This window comes from Elgaria multicarinata, chromosome 2 (genome assembly GCF_023053635.1).
Source record: "Elgaria multicarinata webbii isolate HBS135686 ecotype San Diego chromosome 2, rElgMul1.1.pri, whole genome shotgun sequence".
NCBI lineage: Eukaryota > Metazoa > Chordata > Lepidosauria > Squamata > Anguidae > Elgaria > Elgaria multicarinata.
In genome coordinates this window covers 167658773-167680867 of record NC_086172.1, presented here as the reverse complement: position 1 = coordinate 167680867, position 22095 = coordinate 167658773, and the positions used below count along the sequence as shown (strand labels likewise).

The following is a 22095-nucleotide window of genomic DNA, read 5'->3' as shown; positions in this document are numbered from 1 at the left end:
ATAACCACAGTTTAAACACACTCACTAACCATTTACTGCAAAAGGGTCAGCGGCCTAACCATGGCTTAGCATGTTGTCTGAACAGGCCCAAAGTTCCTTCATAAGTACACTTTACAAACCAGCTTTAAGTCTTCATTTCAAATTCTGGTTTAAATTGGAAACCATGGTTTTTTTCCTTCATTTGATTACTGCATTGGTACTCTAAAACCAAGGTCAAGGCTAATGATGAAAGGAAAGAAGAAATTCACACCACATGAGCAAGGAGAGAGAGTCCAAGGGCCTTGCTAGACCTGCCGGATAAGCCGGCAGGGAGGCGGGGCGACGGCGCGCTAGAGTTACCGCGCGCCATCACCAGCTTCCACACGCACGACGCAACGGGAAGCCCCGTAGCGTCAGCCATTTTTTTTTTTTAAAGGAGCCATGTGCACCGGAGCCCCGCCGGAGAGAAGGTAAGTGGTTTTTTTTTACAAAAATAAAGCCCCCCCGCTCTCCCTGCCCCTGATTCCCTCCCTGCCTGCTCGCTCATCCTCCCCCCATCCGCCAGGCCCGATGCCGTCCCCGATCTTCTCCCCCCCCTTTGCCAGGCCTGTCCCCGATCTTCTCCCCCCCCCCTTGCCAGGCCCGATGCCCGGCTTCCCCCCCTGTGCCATCCCCGATGTCTGCTCTTCCCCCGCCCGCCCCGTCCACCACTTGCCATCCCCGATGTCCGGCTTCCCCCCCTCTCCTGGCGGGTCCGGCCTTCCCCCTGCCCCTCTCTCCCCCCCCCCCAGCTCGATGGGCACAGCGCTCGTATGAGCGCTGTGCCCAGTCCGTAGCTTTTCCCGGGTACTCGCAAGTAAGCAAGTAGCCACAAAAAGCCACGGACCCTTTTTGTGCTACTCGCTTACCCGCAAGTAAGTGAGTAGCACAAAAAGCCACGGCCAGGGCTGCAGAAAAGCCGGGCCATAAGCGAATTCACTTATGCCGGCTTAAGGCAGGCTTCAGCGCGGCCTGACCCCGGATTCCCCTGTGTGTCATCTGGATGCACAGGAGGGAAACCAGGCCTCACACCGCGCTAACGCCTGGTCTAGCAAGGCCCCAAGATTCTGTCGTCAGTACGTCCCTTGCCTCTTAACCATGGTTAAAAGTTTGAAGTGTTTACAAGACAACAAGCCCACTGGCACTCCCTAAACTTCACCTCAGTCTTTAATGGTAAGGGGTGGGACATGCTGGTGGAGTGTCACAACTAACAGGCCTGATATGAGATAAGGGTATCTCATAAGGCGGGGGAGCTAGAACAAAATCTGAGGGAAATTTGGGTTGCTTTGTGATCTCAATCTGTTTTTCTTTTAAATGTCAGAAAAATATATTGATGTAAGTAGATGTTCTACTTTAAAGCCAGCTAAATACTCAGGCTGGTCAGATATTTAACATTTTGAAAGCCAGTTTTGGATGCCAAATGAGACTTTGACCCAGTTTTAAAACCAACTGAAACCAGATGTCCAAAGCATAATCTTTTCGCAGTGTTTAAATCCCAAATTCAAGCTTATGCCTGCTTCTTCTCTGCTCTCTGGAGGTGCTAAAAAGAGACCTTTTTACTATATATGTCAGCTGCAGAGCCAGCTTTGCGGGGGGGGGGGTAGCTGACCCATTATCTTTGAGCCTCAGTTTACAAGTCAAGCTTACTTCTGCCCCTCACCCCAGCCAGTCTTTGGTCCAATTCCTCCCCTTTCGTCAAGTGGCAGCCCTGAAAGATTTGCACATGAGAGCTAAAACATAATTTGTCTTAGTACTGACACTGCACCTGCGTTCTCACTTCCTCTTCATGCACATTCCAATTCCTTCCCGAACTTCCTGGATTAGGCAAACCATAGCTTGCCTTGACATCAGAACAGGGCATGCTATGGTTTGCACAAACCATAATTGGCCTAAGTCAGATCTCATGGCATGCTACTCTGTGCCTGGCCAAGGGACTGTCTAAACGCAAGGAAAGCCCCAGGATGAGTGTGCAGTGGCACTGCATTGATAATACGACGCAGAAGCCACCACACAGCCACCTTGGGGCTTTCCGGTGAAGCTGCGAAGAAAACAGGGACTTACCCTGACCTTTTTCTCTGGAGTGAGGTGAGTACCATGGTGCATCCGCTGTCTATCCTTCACCAGAGTCACGGTGGAGGTGTGGCCGGGCAGATGGCGACCCCTGATTGGTCACTGCCTACCCGGGCAGAGGGCGGGCCAGGCGGGCCTAATGGTCGCTGGAAAGCCCACACTGCCTCCCATCATGAAGATTCCTCGCCACCACCCCGCACCAGCGATGCTGCAAGTTTTGGCGGTGGAGCAGCACCAGCTCAGCACCGTTAAGACAGCCCCCAAGACGTGAAGACAGAAGCATTTAGGTCTGATGGTGCTTGATTTGGCTATCATGTGTAAATCATCCCACTTTCTTGCTGAGATGCAGGGGGTGGTGGGGATGGGAGAGCAGGGATTGTCCATAAAGGGGAAGTCCAAGACCCAGCAGGCTGTTATTATATGAAATTAAACACAACTGATTTGTTTCTTCCTGTTTCCTGAACATTTTCTGTCTTTTTTAGACATGCAAACCAAAATGTCAACACTTAGAGGATGGGCTTGCCTTTAAGCACATGATATATTCTGGTGACTATCAAAGTTCCTGCCTTCATGAACTTTCTTTATACCGGCTTGTCTGTTGAAAAGCCCGTGTGTGTCTCGTACGGAATGCCTGCCTGTTGCGAAAGATTCTGTAGCACCTTGTAAGCCTTACCTGTGTATGGCATATGCTTGGTTCATGCTGGGCACTGGTTAAAGACTGTTGAACCTGCCTGCTGCTTGGGCAGGTATGTAGCACTGTCCTATCCATGTCTGCTCAGAAGTATGTCCCATAGAATTAAATGGGTCTAACTCCCAAGTATGGATGCATCGAATTGCAGTCTGAGAATGTGCTCTAGATTCATGTCATTGCTCAGTAGCTATGCTTTGTCAAGTGAAGAAACGTTGGAAATGCTGGGCAATTACCTTTCAGGGAGGCTAGTCAGTCATTACCAATCTTCTCAATGAGGTATGCCTGTGTTCCCCCAAAACACAGTATGAGAACTACTGCTTTATTCTTATTCAGCCAAATACCTGAAGACCTCTTAGATATGTAACACCTCCCAAATTGGAACAGACAACCACATGCCTATAAAGGTTCTGCCAAAACTGAGACTTAAGAGAGAGACATCTTTTTGAATGGTCCAACAGTGAGTCATAAGGTGTGTATGTTGCATGTGTGTGTGTGTTGCTTTAAATAGCACAAGGAAGTGCTACTTAAATACAAGGGGAATGTATTCACTGAGTAGAATTATCTCCGCAGATATTGCTTCTTAATTTCACATCTGGGCTAAATTAAAACAGCGTGAGACCTTGCGAACTGACTATTAATTAGCATGCCTTCCCAGTAATTAAACCAACTAATTCAAAGGAAAAAAATCCCCCCTAAAAGCTGCAAAGAATTCTCTTGCTGGAATTTCAATGCCATGGCAGCGACCCAAATTATTAGATGTATATGCTCGGCTCCAGTACCTGGGAAGCATCCTGGGGGAATACTGCATCAAAGGCAAACATCTTTGGGACAGCCACAGCTCCTCTTCGGTGACCTACGTTGGAAGGACCGCTTGTAGAAGGATCGTAAAGTGTGATCTGTTTTTTTCGCGGATCTACCTTCAGAAATGACATGGATTCTGATGTGTCATGTGTTCCTTGCGACGGGCAAATCCTCACCATCACTTTTACCTGAGAGTCATAAAAAATGAATATAGAGTTTACTCTTTAACTCCAAATGAAAACAGAACTGTCACTCATTCACACTCCCTCCCTCTGTTTCATTTCTCCGTAATTTCACCATACGCAGAGGGAGAGCATTCCAGGGAGAGCAATCCTCACCAGCGAGAGCATGTGGAGTGCTCTCTGCAATGAAGTCCATCTGGCACCAACCATGGCATCTTTCCGGCACCAGGTTAAGACTTTCCTCTGCACCCAAGTATCTGATAGCACATAATGAGGCGTTTTAATTTTTCTATCAAGTCCTGAAAGTTTTATTGTTAATTGTTTTTAAACTCCTTTTTAAACCCTTTTAAATTCTTGAAAGTTAACGGTTTTATATTATGTTTTATCATATTGTGAACCGCCCCAAAAGCTTTGGCTATTGGGCGGTATAGAAATGTAACAAATGAACGGGAATTGACCTTACACAGAGTTGACCACTGGTCCATCTAGCTTAGTATTGTCGACTGTGATGACTGACAGAGGCTCTGCAGGGTTTTAGACAGGGTTCTGTCCCAGCCCTACCTGGATATACATGAGTTTGAACCTAGGTCCTTTTGCATGCAAAGCCCGTGCTATTCCAATGGCCTTTCCTCCAAGGGAACAGAATGAAGGGGAGATTCCCGCATACACATTCAACGCGTGAAGACTGCATCAAGTGATGACTTGCATGAACAAACAAGCCAACAGAGAAAAAGCAATACAGGTAGAACATTCATATCGCTTCAAGTGCAATGCTTTTCAGTAGAGTCTTCACATATTCAGCTGCCAATTGTTGAAATGTACAGTTGTGAAGTATAGAAAAATTAAATGATGCACATGTAAGTGCAAACAAGCCCATCACTTTGGTGGTATCTGTAATATCCATTATCTCTCTGATCCAGCTTCACTGGAACACAATTTCCCCACTCCTGCTGTTTCACTGCACACGCAGCAGCTCCAAAGCATAACTGGCACTCCCATGCGCAAAAGGGCTTCCCCACATTCCATGAGCATCCCTCCTCATTCATCATGCTCACAATGTTATGAGATGATGATATAGGAGAGACGTAATAGAGGTTAAAAAAAATACATGGTGCTGAGAAACTGGACAAAGAATTTTTCTCCTCTCATAATTCTACAGCTTAGGGATAGAATGAAATTGACACAGTAGATTCAGGACAAATTTTAAAAATTACTTCTTCATCTAATTAATTAATGGAATTCACTCCTACCAGGTGTGGTGATGGCCATTGGATTAGATGGCTTTACAGGGGATTAGACAAATTCATGGAGGATAGCGCCATCAATGACTATTAATTATGACCGCTAATGTTCAGGGGCAGTATGGCATTGAATCCCAGTCTCTGCTGTTGCCCTCACACCTAGCTTGTGGGCTTCTTGGAGGCAACTGGTTGACTACTATTGAAAAGGGGACATTGGAGTACATGCAACTTTGGTATGCTCCAGTGGAGCTCTTCTGATGTGATAGGAGTAATCCAGGCACACAAAGCATTTGTATGGATCTCTTGCAGCACACAACATTCTGAGCATAATATATGTCCAGTCGTCACACATCTTCAGCCTGGTAAACATGTGAACCGGGTCACAATGTCTGGCCCCAAAACAGTCAGAAATATTCCATGTGTTCCCACCCCCACTGCACATATGTAAACATTTCTCAGCAACGAAACATACTTGAGCAGCCTCATCTGGCATCCAGTTCTGATGAACCCATCAGCCACAGAGTGGATCAGGACAAATGCGTTCAAGAACAGTGCATTTACACATAGCAGTAGACAAACGCACGCTCCTAAAAGGAGTACCAGGTTCAGTGTGCTGTGCCACCCCCAAATATAATTTTTTACCCATCTCAGGCTAAATATTTCTCGGCACACTGCACGATACGTCTTTCTTCCAAAGAACAAAGAGGTTAACTATCTACTGAGGCCTCTTTGGCTAGAAACATTTCGCTGCCAGGAATAGGGCATCCTTCAAACATGTTAGCTCTGGGAAGCGGCTCTCTTACTTCTGTGCGTGGCTTTCTCTCCCTCCTCCATCTCCCCCACCATCTATGCTGATATGAATACGAAAAGACAGTCCTAGAAAATAAACGAAGCTTAAAATAAAAGAAGCAGTTGCTTCAAAAGAGAAAAAAGTGTATTGTAGGTGACACATTCAAGGCCGCCTTCCCATAAAAGCTGCATGAAGCTACTAGCAGCGTGCGCCAGAGCTTCCTCCGACCTTGACATATCGCCGAGGGGGCGAGAAAACAATCTTCTCTGTGCAAAAATATACAAAGCAAAGGATGCCACTTCAGAAACGCACAGGATTAGAAGGAACCTATAAGAGCACACAGTTCTCCAAATGCATTGATAAATCACACTTTCCTATATACCTAGTTTTACCCTTAGTGCACAAATCGTCGCCACGGTCATCATGGTTTCATCCTGGCCGTAGAAGAATGTGACCTTCAGCTATTTGCTCTCCTCCTGCTTTGAAAACAGTTGACTCTAGAGCAGTGGTTCTCAACCTTCCTAATGCCGCGACCCTTTAATACAGTTCCTCATGTTGTGGTGACCCCCAACCATAAAATTATTTTCGTTCTTCTCTACACGATCCATTGTCATGGGATGGTTTGCTAATGAAAATAATACATAACAATAGCTTTAATAATACAAAAGATGATACATGACATAGTTCAGTCAATACAGTTTCCTAAGACCATTGGAAATAGGTGTTTTCCAATGGTCTTAGGCGACCCCTGTGAAAAGGTCGTTCGACCCCCAAAGGGGTTCCGACCCACAGGTTGAGAACCGCTGCTCTAGAGAATGAGATGAGCCAAAACTGGGTCTCTCTGCAGCTAGAGACTAAAGGATCTCTCACTCACCCAGTGTACTTTATTTGTTTTCCACTCAGCCTGAACTGTTTATCTGGTCCAATATGCAGCTTCCAATGATGTTATAATGGAAATGTCTGACCTATGGAATTCATGACCCTTAAAGCATTTGTGCACAACTTTTGCGATCAACTAACCATCTTTGACAGCAGGCTTGGTTTTTTTCCAAAAAGGGCAAGTTTCTACACCAATGCTTGCTCCAGGTTTTTGAGAGCTCTTGAACAAGACTCCCCACCCCGTGGGGCCCCTCCCTCAGTGAATCTACCTTCTTACCACTGCTGTCACTAACTGCTATTGCTCCTCAGAGTCTTTCATTGCTGACTCTTGTTTGGAGAGAGAGCTAGTGAATAAGTAGGAAGTGGCGTCTACACTTCCCTTTCTCACCACCACCATTGTCTGAGAGAGAGAGAGAGAGAGAGAGAGAGAGAGGGAGGGAGGGAGGGAGGGAGGGAGGGAGGGAGGGAGGCCTGGTTCAGACAACATGCTAAACCATGCTGCCTAACCACAAAATGGTTAAGGGAATGTATTAAGGTTAATGCATCCCCTTAACCATTTTGTGGTTAAGCAGCATGGTTTAGCGTGTTATCTGAACCAGACCAGAGAGAGGCAGGTGAGCAAATAGGCTATAACGGTGAAGAGAAGGCACAAGTCCGGGGAGCTTTTTTCAGCGGGACCCTGAAGGGGGGGGGGGGGTGTTCCCTTGGCAGGTGCCCAAACAAGCCTATCCTTGAAACCAGCCGAATTCTATGTCACGATAGGGCAAAAATCCGCATGAGCCCACGAGGGCAGTCTCCAACGCTCATGGGCCCAGGAGGAAGTGCCCAGTGGATTTTCGCCCCAATGCTATGATTGCTACTTCTGAAGTGCGGTTGTTCCACCCCCCTCTCTCCTCTCCCCCCGCTGTGTAAACAGCAGCCACCATTAATGCAACAGGGGAAAATACGTAATTTCCCCAGCCTTGGGGAAATCATGTCCCAATCGTGACCTTAAAGATCCTTAAAACCTTGCGTTAAGAGGGCCTTTAAGGCCCCGACTGGCACATGGTGGGAGGGGGAGGCCAACGCACTTTCCAGGGCTTCCAGAAAGTGCACAATTCCCCCGGTCATGCTAATGGCATGCCGAGGGAATTGCACATTTTCTGGAGGCCCTGGAAAGGGCGCTTCACCAAGTGTTCACCCAGCCGGGCTCCTCAGAACAGGGGTGGATGAGCAGGACTCAGCGAACTCAAGCCCCCCCCCACACACACACAAGTTCTCCTGTCCCAAATTCTATACTATCATGGCGGACTTGAAAACATCATGATAAACAAACAAAACACCGAAGAAGCATAGACATGAAGGGAAGGAAAAGGGAGAGGGGATATATCCTTATGACTTAATCTGTCCCAGGACCTGCCAGGCCTCAGTCACGGAAATGTGTGGTGTAAGAAGACAGCACCTCTGAGCAAATGAGGAGGAAAGTGCCTTTTCTGCATAAAACCGCTACTTGTTCCCATCTAGAATTAAGGGCTGGAGTTTGGAGGATCTCTTCTTCCCCCCCCCCCCCAAGTGTCATTTTTAAAAAGAAGTTGATGAGTGCATAGTTTCTACCCAGCTGGCTTGAGGATGAATGCAATAAGGAAATGTCACAAACCTTTTCTCTCTAAACTATATCTATTGACATAAATACATAATTCCCATTGCTGGGGGAAGTACGCACTCACAACAGATTGATAATCAATTCATAACTGGTGTTCAACATATTAAGTGGTTCTACTACAAGCAGATTAGCAGGAAACCCCGTGAAACCCAGAGAAAGCATGGTTCTTCTAAAACTGCTGTCTGTGGTTAGTCTCCTAGATACCATCACCCAGAGGTTATAATATGCTGTTCTCCTCCAAATCCTATCAGCTCTCTATTGTGTCTTAGACAAGCACCGGTGAAGAAACCAGAGGATTACAAAAGGCAGCGCATTCCATGGTTTTGTGGATGAAACACATTGTCTCTCTTCCCTGTGATGCCCTCTGGCTCTCTGGAGGGAGATGTGAGGCCACGAGATGGGGCGGATTAAAGCAGGTAAGGCTGGGAGGCGGAGGGAGACTGGAGATCAAAAGGACATCTCAAGGGAGAAACATTTTCTTAAAAACCCTACAGGCCGATAACTATGGTGGTGATGAAAGTCCCTCAATCACAATTCATTGCCGTAGGGATGAAGGTGATTCCCTGGAGGTCACAACCTGCCCAGTCGACAAGAACAAGAGAAAGAGCCCACACTTGAGCACCGTCCTAAGGCCATCACCACCCGCCTAAGTAGAGCAAAGAAAATAAAAGCTCCCGTTGCAAAGTCAGCAGCACAAAGCTAGCAATTTCGAAGGGTGAAAAAGGAATGTGTGTGCGTCATCTTTCTGACACCCAGCCCCTAATTTTCCTAATTCATTGCACCCTCTCAACCTCCTACAAAATCTCAAAATCTCAGTTATACACACTGATGACTGAACAAATTTCAGGGCATGAAACCACCATCTATATAGAAACGCTTTATATTGACTTAGGTTGCAATCCTATGCATGCTTAGACAGAAAAATACATACAACTCCCAGCATTCCCCAGCCACCATAGGACTTTTTTCTGTCTGAACATGCATGGGATTGCACCTTTAAACATGTTAAGTTTATTTTCTATTTCTCCCATACATAACAGAAATGAGTGGACTTGTCTTGAGAGTGAACCACTGAGGATTCTGCACAGAAATACCCAGAAGCCTCTAAATTAGCTTCCAGTTCAAAATGTTAGCCAAACTGGGGTTCTCCATCTCACAACACACGTCTTCATAGAATCATAGAATAGTAGAGTTGGAAGGGTCCTAAAAGGCCATCGAGTCCAACCCCCTGCTCTTATAGAAGACTCAGAGAGAAGGTGATGATCAAAACACTTATAAGTTATTCTTATGAACCAATCAAATCACAAACAGTCAATGGCCCTGTTCAGACAACACGCTATGCCATGATGATTTAGCATTTTGAGCTAACCATGATGGCTTAGTGTTTCGTATGAAAGGCATTTTTCCTAACTATGGTGGCTACATAACTACAGTTTAACCATTCTCACTAACCATTTGCTGCAAAAGGGTTAGTGGTCCTAACCATGACTAGTGTGTTGTCTAAAAAGGCCATTATCTAATTAATCATACATTTCTTCTTATTCTGGCTATCCCTCTTCCCTAACTAGCTCTCTTCACACTCCTCACACTCCACCCTCACTCTTCTTCAATTGAACTAAATGGACTTTTAAATTCTAAGGATGCTGCTGACATTCAAATGCAGTTCTTCCCCCACCATTTTAAAGAGCTATATACTTACAGGAAACATTATGTGATTTATATATATAATCATACCATCTGTACATTTAACAAATGTTAAAATCAGAAGAGAAACATATGGTGACATTTTCTGCCTCACTTAGTTTTCCTTGGGTTTGGGTTCTTTTCCTTTTTCAAAAGGAAATAGGTCAAACTACAGGTTTCTTTTGGCTTAGCTCCTTAGTTCTCATCACCAACAGAAACAATGACTACATACAGTGTAGTTTGTCAGTAGATGCCCAGTCAGTGCCTACTCCGAGGGAAGCTCGGAGGATGGCAACAAGGGAGAGGGCCTTTTCAGTGGTGGCCCCCCAATTATGGAATGATCTCCCCAATGAGGCTCGCCTGGCGCCAGCACTGTTATCTTTTCAGCGCCAGGTCAAGACTTTTGTCTTATCCCAGGCATTTAACAGCATTTAACAACGCTAAGTTTGTTTGTTTTGAACGGACTCCAGAACTGTTGTTTTTAAATGGATACCGTTGTTTTTATACTGTTGTTTTTATATTTTTGTTGGTTTTAAATTTTGTATAATTTTTAATGTTCACTGTTTTTAACTTTTGTAAGCCGCCCAGAGAGCTTCGGCTATGGGGCAGTATATAAATAAGAAGGCTCTTTCCTGAACTGGCAGGGTGAGTAGGAAGAGGGGCTTCTGATGACGACTGCAGAGCTTGGGCAGACTCATGTGATAGAAGGGTCAATTGTGATCTAGCAAGCTAAACAAAGCCAAGAAGCTACATATTGTGGCAAGCCAAATGGCTGAAAAACCCATCCCATCCCAGGTTTTGGAGGTCCCAGGCAAAAAGCAAAACCAGGAGTTTTATTAAAACCTCGGTGGGCTGCCAACCATGACTGGTGAGTTGCAGTTGCCTTGGTTATACAGGCCTGCCTAAGTATACATAACAGCATTTACTCAGATCCATCCCTGTTCAGCCTTGCCTCTCCCTATGCCTCCTTCTCTGCTGTTGAAATGTAGCACGTAGACTCCTTGGGGCAGATCCTTGCTTCTTCTTCTTGTTGTTGTGATTTATTTGCCTCTGTAAAGCATCAGGCACAGTGATGGTGCTACATAGCAATCCCTTTATATGACTATTACGGTCTGGTTTGCTACAGGACAGGAGGAATATGATGACAGCCACAGCTTTCAAGTAGTTGTCAATGTTGGCCACACAATCATAACTTCACTGTTTAGAAACCAAGCCGGAAGGTTTCCGCTATGTCCAAGTTGTAATTTCTGTGAATTATCCTAAAACAAACCCACACATGGCAGCCCCACTAAGCATCCTCATAAGAACGGATGCTTGTCTTTATTCATGAGGCCGTCTGTATTATGCAAATCACACAACTATCTTGCTAATTAACTGCCTCTGTAATTCATGTGGGTTTTGTACACTGTAGGTCAACATTAAACTGCTGAACTTCCCAGATTTATATGTTGCAATCAGAGTAGTCCAGGGAGGGGAGGGGGGGAATCAACAGAACCACTAAAAGAAATCCTATTAAAAATCCAAACCTGTCTGATAAATACATTTAAAAAAGGAAGTGTCTGTGAGTGTGTGAGAGTGAGAGAGAGAGGGAGAGGGAGGAAAAGGAAAGGAAAAGGAAAGATAACTGCATATCTTGAAATGTCTTTAGGAGTCAGGGATTTGATGTAAATAAATAATCTGGAAAGTTCCTGGAAACGTGTGGGCAAGAGATCAGGGTGTATCTGGTACAATGGGCATTATTTAAATGTCAACGCCATGGATGGGAGAAAGTTTTGCAGCCAACCCAGGAATGTCTTTATCTCATTTATCTGGTTGTCAACATACAGTAAGAGTCAGGGAAAACAAAGGTTACAAAAGCAAAATACATGCACACACAAGTTGGAATCCTCCTATTCCTACCATTTTACAGGCAAATTAAGTGGACAGATGCTGAAGTGAGCAAAAAACAAAAGGATATCCCCCTCCCTTCGAATACTCATTTATGCACGTGCAGCAAAACATTTAAAGGAAACACATAAATAGCAAAAAGATGACATGCCTTATTTAACCATTCTTTCCTTCACGATGGAATTAAGACGGATGGAGGGATGGCAGGCAGAAAACGCAGAACTGAACACAACAGCCACTCAGAAGATAGGAAGCTGCCTTGCACAGAGTCGGATTATTGTCTACATCAACCTGTTAACCCTCCAGATGTGTTTGACTACATCTCCCATAATCCCCAGCCAACCTGGCCATCGGCATGGTGGTTGGAGATAATGGGGGATGTAGTCCAATATATGTGGGGAGGCACCAGTTTGTGGAAGGTTGCTTTTACACTGGCTGGCAGGAGCCGTACCTGAGGATACCTTGGAGCTTTTGCATGCAGGCTTCCCCACCAGGCTTCTGCAAAGAAGAACCACAACGCAATGTATTGACTTCATGCAGGCTCAAACCAGGTATGATGGCAGCATATCCGCATGTTAGAATTGGGCTGCCACCAAAATCCTTTAAAGCAGGGTAAGCAAAAAGTAAATTGAGATCTACTGGTGCATCTCTTCATGTGCCACTTCTAAGTTGGGCAGTTGTCGCAGGGAACACAGAAGTAAATTAGTGTGTGAAAGCATTTCTGACTGAGCTCTGCTTCTGACAATGTAAATTCAGTTCCTGAGCTGAGAGGCACACTTTGCTCTACAATTCTATGCCTGCCTTCCTGGGCCATTATTTTACACCTGGCTCTGGTTGGTGGACCTCAGGGTTCTAGTGAAACACAAAGTCAATCCTGAAAGCCTGACATCACCCCATTGCTGCTTCAAAGAAGGAAGGTGGGGTTGATTTAAAATACACAAGAGAGGGGAGAGAGAGGGTCCTTAACCCGTTGTCACCTGCACTTTTCCCTTTGAAACCACTTTCCCCCATTTGTTTTAGGCCCAATTGGAAGAGGACAGGTGGGGAAAGGATTTGGCCACCCCCCTCTGCCTGTTTCTTCTGTACTTTAAATTATTCTTCCTCTACATCACCTGCTTTTTAACCAACGGGTCATGCCACCATAACATGAAGTTAAAGCCTTAGTTCAGAGCTAAAGCATTTCAAGGATTTAATTGCAACTGACAGATATATAACCCTTGCAAAATTGGTTTACTGTGTGTAGTTCTTAGACACCCTCCATACACTGCTTCTGATAACATATGGCAAATTTATATGCAAAAATTGCTATGCTAGGAGAGACTATCAAACTCTCTAGGGAGAACCTAAAAGACGCACTTTTAGATTGTTCTCTTTAGAACGTGGCCTCTATTAAGCAAGAATTGATTCCCTGTTTCCCCCAAAGGCATGCACAAAGCCATTTTATTTTTTTTTCAAAGTGGGCACGAAATAAAAGAAAATATGTATTCCTGTGCAATTTTCCACATTTTGCTTCATCCATTAAATGTATTAACTGGAGAGACTTATGTGATTCTGTGTGTATTATTCATACAGTAAAATGAATTCAAAGTGGTTTGGGGTTGTATATATTATCTCTCATTCCACTTCACAACAATCCCGTGAGGGAGATCACTATTATTATTATGATTTTACAGAACAGCCTACTGAGGGCCTTCAGCATCCAAAGTATGTGTGTGTGTGTGTGAGAGAGAGAGAGAGAGACAGACAGACAGACAGACAGACAGACAGACAGACAGAGATTCAACATCAGGAATGGGCTGAAGTCCTCTCAGCGAGTAAGATGATTTATATTGGAACCTGCATCCCAGTCATAAGAAAACAAGCAGCAATAAAGATGACAAAATTAAGTAGCTATTTGTTATCTATCAAACAACTGTCTTAAGGAGAAGTGATTAGGACATACAAGCAGCTTAAGAAAAAGTCTACAGGGTCAATAAATCAAGTTAGTGGGACTTGGCTATGGCTTGGAGAAAGAACTAACAAATAAAAACAAAGCAAATATCATCTTAAGAAATGATGGAAGGCTAAAACACATGATTTTCCAAGTGCCCTGCTGGGTGATTAAAGTTCTCCCTCCCTCTCTCTCTCTCTCTCTCTCTCTCTCTCTCTCATATGCACACTCATACAAACACGCATTCCCTTCAATTGTCTAATATGGAAGTATTCTGTCATTCCAACTATAGTTGTTGTTTTTTTAAAAAAATGACAGGAGCTTAGGAATAAGACAAGCACTTACAGTTATTCTGGCAAGTGACACCGTATTACAAAGCGTGCGCTGAATAGAACCCAAGGAAAAATAACATTTTGCATGGAAAAAAAGCTCCCTACCACTCAAGAAGGGAAGAGGGAGACAAATTAGAATGCAGTGCAGCAGACATTGTAAAAAGGATGTCTTTTTTTAATACCACAATCTGATAAATTATCTTAAGTAGCACATTAATGTCAGAAATTGAGCATAATCTAACTTCTTTCGGTAGCAATATTAAATGGCTTTCAAACATCTTTCCTACTACTCTGACATTAAATTTAATAGTACCCAAAGAGACCACACAAGGAAATTATTCAGTTTTTTTAAAAAAGACTCCACTGGATCATTGCCTTTTAAACCAGGATCCAGCTAAAATGATGTGGATTCTGACGTTATTGGCACTTTATTCAACAAATCAACAGGACTATAAGTACATTAAAGTGTGTGTGTGTGTGTGTGTGTGTGTGTGTGTGCGTGCATGCGTGTGTGCGTGCATGCATGTGCGTACTAATGCAGATATAAGACTGCCATCTCTTAAGCATGGTTAGTAGAGACTGGAATATTCTCTCCCTCTCTCTTCTCCAGGCAGCTGTCTTGACATCGTCTCTGCCTCATAGTGGCTCTGAATACAAGCTGCGTCAGTTATATGACGCAGATGCAGATTCAAAACCACCCCTGGGCAAAGAGGGGAAAATGCACGGCTGAAAAGTCAAGGACTTATCTTGACTTTTCCAGCCACAGCGAGGTCAGCCCAGCTCTTCCGCCGGTCAGTCCTCCCTCGGAGTCACTCCGGGGGCGTTCCTGGGCAGAAGACGACCTACTATTGGTCGCCGGATGCTGCAGGAGGGGGCAGGCTGGCGAGCCTAATGGCTTCCGGAAAGCCTGTGTTGCCTCCCCTCATACAGACAACTTGCCACCACCGCACACCAGCAATAGCGCAGGGTTTGGCAGCGGAGTGGCACCAACTCGGTGCCATGAACACAGCCCCTAGTAGCAATCCCTCACTTCATGGTTTACATCGGGGGAGGGGGGGACAAGATGCAGTGCAAGAAACTGCTCTTAGTTTGGGTGCAACTGCCCAGATGTTTGTGCTAGCAATAGCAATGAGGCAATGGTCATCACTTTATTTCATAGGCTGAGTGCAGCGGTAATTCTTCCAGTCTCCCAACCATGTTTATTATTATTATTTATTTATTTATTTATTTATTTATATAGCACCATCAATGTACATGGTGCTGTACAGAGTAAAACAGTAAATAGCAAGACCCTGTCGCTTAGGCTTACATTCTAATTAAATCATGGTAAAACACTAAGGAGGGGAAGAGAATGCAACAGGCACAGGGTAGGGTAAACAGGCACAGGGTAGGGTAAAACTAACAGTATAAAGTCCAAACAACATCAAGTTTTAAAAGCTTTAGAAAAGAGAAAGGTTTTTAGCTGAGCTTTAAAAGCTGCGATTGAACTTGTTCTCAAATGTTCTGGAAGAGCGTTCCAGGCGTAAGGGGCAGCAGAAGAAAATGGATGAAGCCGAGCAAGGGAAGTAGAGGCCCTTGGGCAGGCGAGAAACATGGCATCAGAGGAGCGAAGAGCACGAGCGGGGCAATAGTGTGAGATGAGAGAGGAGAGATAGGAAGGAGCTAGACCGTGAAAAGCTTTGTAGGTCAACAGGAGAAGTTTATATTGGATTCTGAAGTGAATTGGAAGCCAGTGAAGAGATTTCAGAAGTGGAGTAACATGGTCAGAGCGGCGAGCCAGGAAGATGATCTTAGCGGCAGAGTGGTGGACAGAGACCAGCGGACTGATGTGAGAGGAAGGAAGGCCAGTGAGAAGAAGGTTGCAGTAGTCCAGCCGAGAAATAACCAGTGCATGAACAAGCGTCTTGGCAGAAGAGACAGACAAAAATGATCGAATCCTGGCAATATTATACAGGAAAAAACGGCAGGATTTAGCTATTGGATGTTTACAATTGGATCCACGGACTTGTTTATCCCCTCCGTCCGTATGCAGTATGAATTCACCATGGCTTTCGTAGGTCAATTTAATTATGGTATAGCACTGCCTTCCCCAACTTGGTGCCCTCCAGATGTAATGGACTTCAACTCCCACCATTCCCAGCCAGCATGGCCATTGGACAGCTGCTAGCTTGGCCACTGAAGGGAGTTGGACTGCAACATCCATGATTCCCATTGGCCATTCTGGCTAGGAATGATGGGAGTTGTAGTCCACAAGTCCGGAACACACCAAGTTGGGGAAGACTAGTGTAGAATTACTTTTACATCTATGTTAATCATGTTTAACACAAACCAAATTCGCTAGTCACCAGGGGCTGGAAACCCTCTTTAAAACCTGGTTTCAATTAAACTGGATGATCAGAAAGCAAAGAACAGACAGGCATTTGTGCACTTACCATACCGGGGGTGGGGGGAGAATGCCCTCTTCTGAAGCTGGTTTTCCTTAATAGGGTTCATTGCGGATTTGTTACATGTGCTTGCATGTTACATGTAGTTCAACCCTAAAATAATCCTGAAGGTATTTTTCCAGCTTTTTGCAAAGACGCATACTCCACTGCTTACCTGCTATCAGACCAATGAACACAGGGTAATCAGACCTCCTGATAAGCTTTTCTTTTGAAAGCCAAGCAGGGGCCTAAATTTACCATTTCTTCCATGCCCTGTCTCTAACTTCATTGTCCTCCCCAGGACCTGCAGTCAGCCACAAAGGGGAGGTAAAGACAGGCAACTGTATCATACCTCTCTAAGTTTGGCCCTTTGCTATTCGAAGTTTTTTTCCCCCTAACTTTACTCTCCCGCATTTTAATATCTGTCCAATTACGAACTGAAATGGAGAGCTAAACCTTTAAAACTTATAATGGCAATTTCTTAATGATGGCTGGTGCCCTGCTTTAATCACGATTTACCTACAGTTAGTCATTTTCACTTTTCTTGTATGTCTGTCTGCCAGTACAAAGCCCTCGTAGGTAGAAAAAATAACAGTGCATGAAGAGCTCTGGAGCATTTTGGTGGCTCAAGTGTATTGGATATGTTTTACCTGCAGACATTCTGTGAAAAAAACACTGACACCTCTACTTAAAAGTTTTCAAGGAGCAGGGCAGGAAAGACCACCTTGTAGAATAACTACTAATCGCAATGGACAATACTTGGCTAGGTGGACCAGCTGTCCGAATGGCCATTCTTTATATTCTGATTCACATCTGTGTAACGAAGGCAATGGTGAACCATACATTTTTGGTCAACATTTGGAGAGCATTGGCACACCCCCAAAATATATGTTAAATATATTTCCAGAAGTAAAACCTATGGGAGGTTTCCACTAACATATCTTCACTTGTGAACTTCCTTCAAATGTAACATAAAATATATAGATGAGCAGTAGTAGAAAGTCAGGGATCTGCCTTTTGCTACTAGATTCGAGGAGGGGGACATAAAATGAATGGTATGCAAGAGTAGTCCAGCAACAGAACAAATTTCCTAGACGAGCTGTAAAATGCCTTTCCTTGGAGGCAATCAGGAAAATTTAGCAGGGCTTATTTAGATGACACTGGACATCCAGCCATGTGATGGGCTTCAACTAGATGCACTTTCCAACGGAATTATATGTGATACTCTATTGCCATACATTTTTGACATGGGAGTGAAGGGTCTGCAACCAGGAACCTTTGGGGTCAAATGCAGTCACTTGAGGAGGTCCTTCAGGGTTCCAAATTTACCAAATTAAAAGCTATGCAGGGAGTGAAAGCTGTAGCAATGGAACTTCTTGGCTGGTCACTTTGAAGGTTAGAGGGGATTTAGACTTTGGTGCTTCTCAAAGTGGCCTTCCACTAAATCTAGTTGCTGACAATGGCACTAAATTAGCTCTTTCCAGTTGTATGATTCCATGAATTAATTCTGCCATAACTGTGCTTAAAATGTTAACACAAGTCTATACTCCTTTTTCAGCTCTCCCTGAGCGTTCACAGTTTTGATGTTTAAAGCAGTAACCTTTTCTCTAGCTCAATCATAGAGCAAGCTTTCATCTGACAAGGTAATTTAGAGATACATACACTGGGGGGAAATTCTTGCAAGCTGTAATATGTTTCTTCAGTTCTTGTGCTCCTTTATTAGAATTTTTTTTAAAGGCACTATTTCACACAAACAGACAAAAATCCAATGAATGGCAGTAATCTAATCAATGGGGGCCTAACGTGCTAAAGAATAACATATGTTTGTATTCCACACTCAAACCAAAGAACCCCCACCAGATTGACTTTTTTGCATATATGTTTATGTAGTTAATAATAATCTCTTCAGAATCTTTGCAGAATATATAGCAAAGGGGGATTGCAGTTGTAGTGGAAGACAATTAGGACTGCAGTCCTATCCCTGATCTATGCCCCTGCACAGGGACAGGATTGCTATTCCCCAATTCACCCTACGTTGGTAACGCCCAAAGATATACCAATGTAAGAAATCTATAGCAGTGTAACACCACTATTACAGCAATAGTGGGCCTGTTTAGACAACATCCTAAGCCATGGTTAGGCCAAGAACCCTTTTGCAGCAAATGGTTAGTGAGCAAGTTTAAACCATGGTTATTTAGCCACCATGGTTAGGAATGGTTCACATGACACACGAAGGTATAATGTTTAGCTGAAAATGCTTAACCACCATGGCTTAGCACGTCGTCTGAACAGGATCAGTATGTACCACTGGTGAAATCCTTATGCTAGCAGGAAACTACAAACACAAGAAAAATCTGAGTGCAGTTCTAAGCATAGAGAGCTTCGGCTATTGGGCGGTATAAAAACGTAATAAATAAATAAAAATAAATAAATAAATAAAAGGAGGAGCAGAGAATAGACCAGTTCCTATACTTGCACAAGGATCCATCCTGCTGTTGAAGATGGCCTAACATTATGCCTGCAAAAGAGGTGGCACAATTGGAAACACTCGCACAGAAGTCAAGGGAGAGCCCAAGATGGCTGCCTGTCTCCCTCTTTATTCCATACCCAGAATCAAGGATAGAATTTCTAACTAAATCTGTAGCCAATCACAGCACAGCCTCAGGAACATAACAAAATCCAACCAGGAAATCCAACCTAATGACTTGCAGGAGGGCTTCTAAGTCCTAAAAATAATAGGAAATTTGGTCCTGAGAACAGGATCAAGATGCAAAGTTTCTTACAGGTGTCTTGTTTTGCAAGTGAAATGCTGGAGTATTTAATTATCACTCCCAAGGTTTGGAAAGCCTATAATGCAGCTTTTGAATGTTTAATTGCACAGATTATTGCCAATTTCTATTTCAGGGAGGTAGTAAAGTACTAAGGAAACCTTTAAGAAAACCTCCAGAGTGATCATACAAATTAATGCCAATGATATTCTGTATCACATTCTGCGTGATTAGACAGTTTTCAGAAAATATATCATAGCCTGGACCAAACTAATGTTACAAAATATGGATTATTTTGTCCTTTGAGATGAATTCTTAGGATTCTGGTGGACAGATAAAAATGAGTAAAATCCAACATAGGCTGCCTTGAGGTTCTTGGAGGAAAAGTGGGGTATAAATAACTCAAAGTCATTGCCACTTTTCCTAGCCTTAGTCAGCAATTATTGTGCTTACTCTTCCTAAGATCCATTAAAATATTGAAACACAATGGTAAGCTCCAGGAAGCAGGAACCCAGTTTACCAGATGTCCAGCAGAGGACAAGAGGCTGGTAAAGGCATTACAAAACATAGAGAAAAGCACAACCCCTTCATAGTGAAATGGAATGGGATTGTGACCCATTTCTGGGCATGTTGGCAAAGTTCATTTGCAAGAGAATTCCAGTGGGATTTTCCAACTGGGGCAGGACCAAAAAAAAGAAATGAAACAGGGGTTCTTTGGAGCTGAGACAAGCCCAATTTAGAGTAGACATCTCAAAGCTTTGGGACAGGTGGAACTGAGCCAACTTTAACATTGTGAGCACATACCCATAGGTCTCAGATGTGACAGAACTAGCAATCCCTTGATCCCTGGGCACCATGCTGCTTCCATGAGAGCTTCTAACCATCTCTGTAATTTGTATGAATCAGCATCTTGATGACAGGCTTTCATATTTTTTAGATTGTAACCTGGAAATTTCCTTTGCTTCCTCCTACCCTTTCATTCACTTACAGTCATACAGAGAACAATAGTGTGGCAGACCAATAAGAACATAAGAACAGCTGTGCTAGCTCAGAACAAAGGTCTATCTAGTCCAGCATCCTGTTCGCAAAGTGGTCAACCAGATCCATATGGAATGCCTACAACAGGACCAATCTAGTGTGGAATCCTAAAACTGACAGTAAACAAGCCAGAATGCTTCAAAAGACATTTATATGGATATCAAAGCATCTCCTACACTTATTTGGAAAACTCCTGCACTTATTTGGAAAACTAGGGAAGCACGGACAAAGGTGTTAGAGGCTCCACCTTATTCCAGTCTTAAGAAGCGACTAGACCATTCTTCTCCAACCTGGTGCCATCCAGATGTGTTACACTACAAAAAAAGAGTTGATGCCAACGTAGCAACAAGTAGGGCAGCTAAGAGACAAAGATGAACAAGTACCTTTCCAATCCCCGGATTATCTTTGACTTTTGACACAGCTCTCAAAAGGCATGGTGGTGCAGGAGGAGGACATATCTGCAGGATGCCACTAAAATTAGTGGCATAGATGGAGAAGTCATGTGAGTGTGACAAAGGCGCATGATGCTTCTTTCTCTTCGAGGACAGGTTAAGTTTCTGGGCGGCTCTGAAAAAAGTAATATTGAGACAGTAAATGACAGTGTTATTACTTAAGAGGAGCAATTTAGGGTAGAAAACCAGTTGTTTGGCACCATCAGTATATGCTTAACAAATCATGTCATTTCATTCTGTAATCAGATTTTGTAAGAACTAACTGCCAGGAGAGTAATAGAAGGAATCAGGGACCAAAATATGTCTGGCAAGGTATTTGTGTAATTTTTGTCCGCAGCAAAGTTTCAATTATATCCTAACTTTTTTAAAAAAAAAACTTTTGGCAAGAGCTTACAAAAAGAATCAAAAGGTTGGCAAAACCACAAGTCATAAAATGCTCAAATCATCCCATTGTCATTCGAAGGCCCAGATGGCTTTGCTGCTGCTCACATTTACAAGGGAGTTATATTTTTTACCCTAACAAATTAAGACACAAAGAGCAAATGACTTTTGGCTATAGGCCATGCCAGTTGTGAGTAGGGATGGGTAAACTCCCCATATTCAGTTCATTGTCTGCTCACTGGACTCCCGCAGGTTGCCCGACCATGGCGGGCATGCAGGGCAAGCCACCAGACAACCTGCGGGTATCCGGCAAGACCTTGCATCTTCATTTTTTTGTCCATGAACCACAATTTGCACAAAATCAAGACTAGAAATATTTACATAAATTGGGATTTGCGCAAAAGCACAGCTGTAAATGGCGCAACTTGCGTAAAATTGCAGCCGTAAAGGACCATCACCCAGCTTAACTCTCAGTGCATTCTACCAAAATTAACTGACATTTGCCCACCAGAGAATATTCAGAATCTATTCCCTTTAGGTAGCAACCTCTCTTTAGCACAAAGGATGAGTTAGTACCAAATGTAAGACTGAAATGCAGCATGAACCAAGGAACACAGCAAATAGCTCCATTTTAAAAGCACCACATAAGCTACATAATGTTTACATAAACATGATCGACAACTGGCACATGAGGATCTTGCAATTCTGCAATGCTATTGTTGCATTTTTGGCCCACTGTCTTGAGATTATTCTCTGTGGCCAAACAGTCAGTCTTGACATGTTCCCTGCTTTATAAATGACATTTCCCATATTTTTGATTAATAGGGAATATTGTGCATATTTTAGCTCCCATTATGTGCTGTAACGTGGAAATAACGAATAGGAGA

The 22095-nt window shown here is 43.8% G+C and overlaps 1 protein-coding gene across 1 annotated transcript in view; it reads right to left on the bottom strand.

Annotated features, from left to right (window-relative positions):
* The window catches only part of KIF26A (kinesin family member 26A), a 171412-nt gene that overhangs the window by 24597 nt on the left and 124720 nt on the right, over positions 1-22095 (bottom strand). Inside the window, exons 5-6 of the mRNA XM_063118120.1 lie at positions 20759-20942; positions 3559-3768 (exon numbers count right to left, since the gene is read on the bottom strand). Of these exons, the coding sequence (XP_062974190.1) occupies positions 3559-3768; positions 20759-20942 (394 nt within the window). The remainder of the gene's footprint in view (positions 1-3558; positions 3769-20758; positions 20943-22095) is intronic.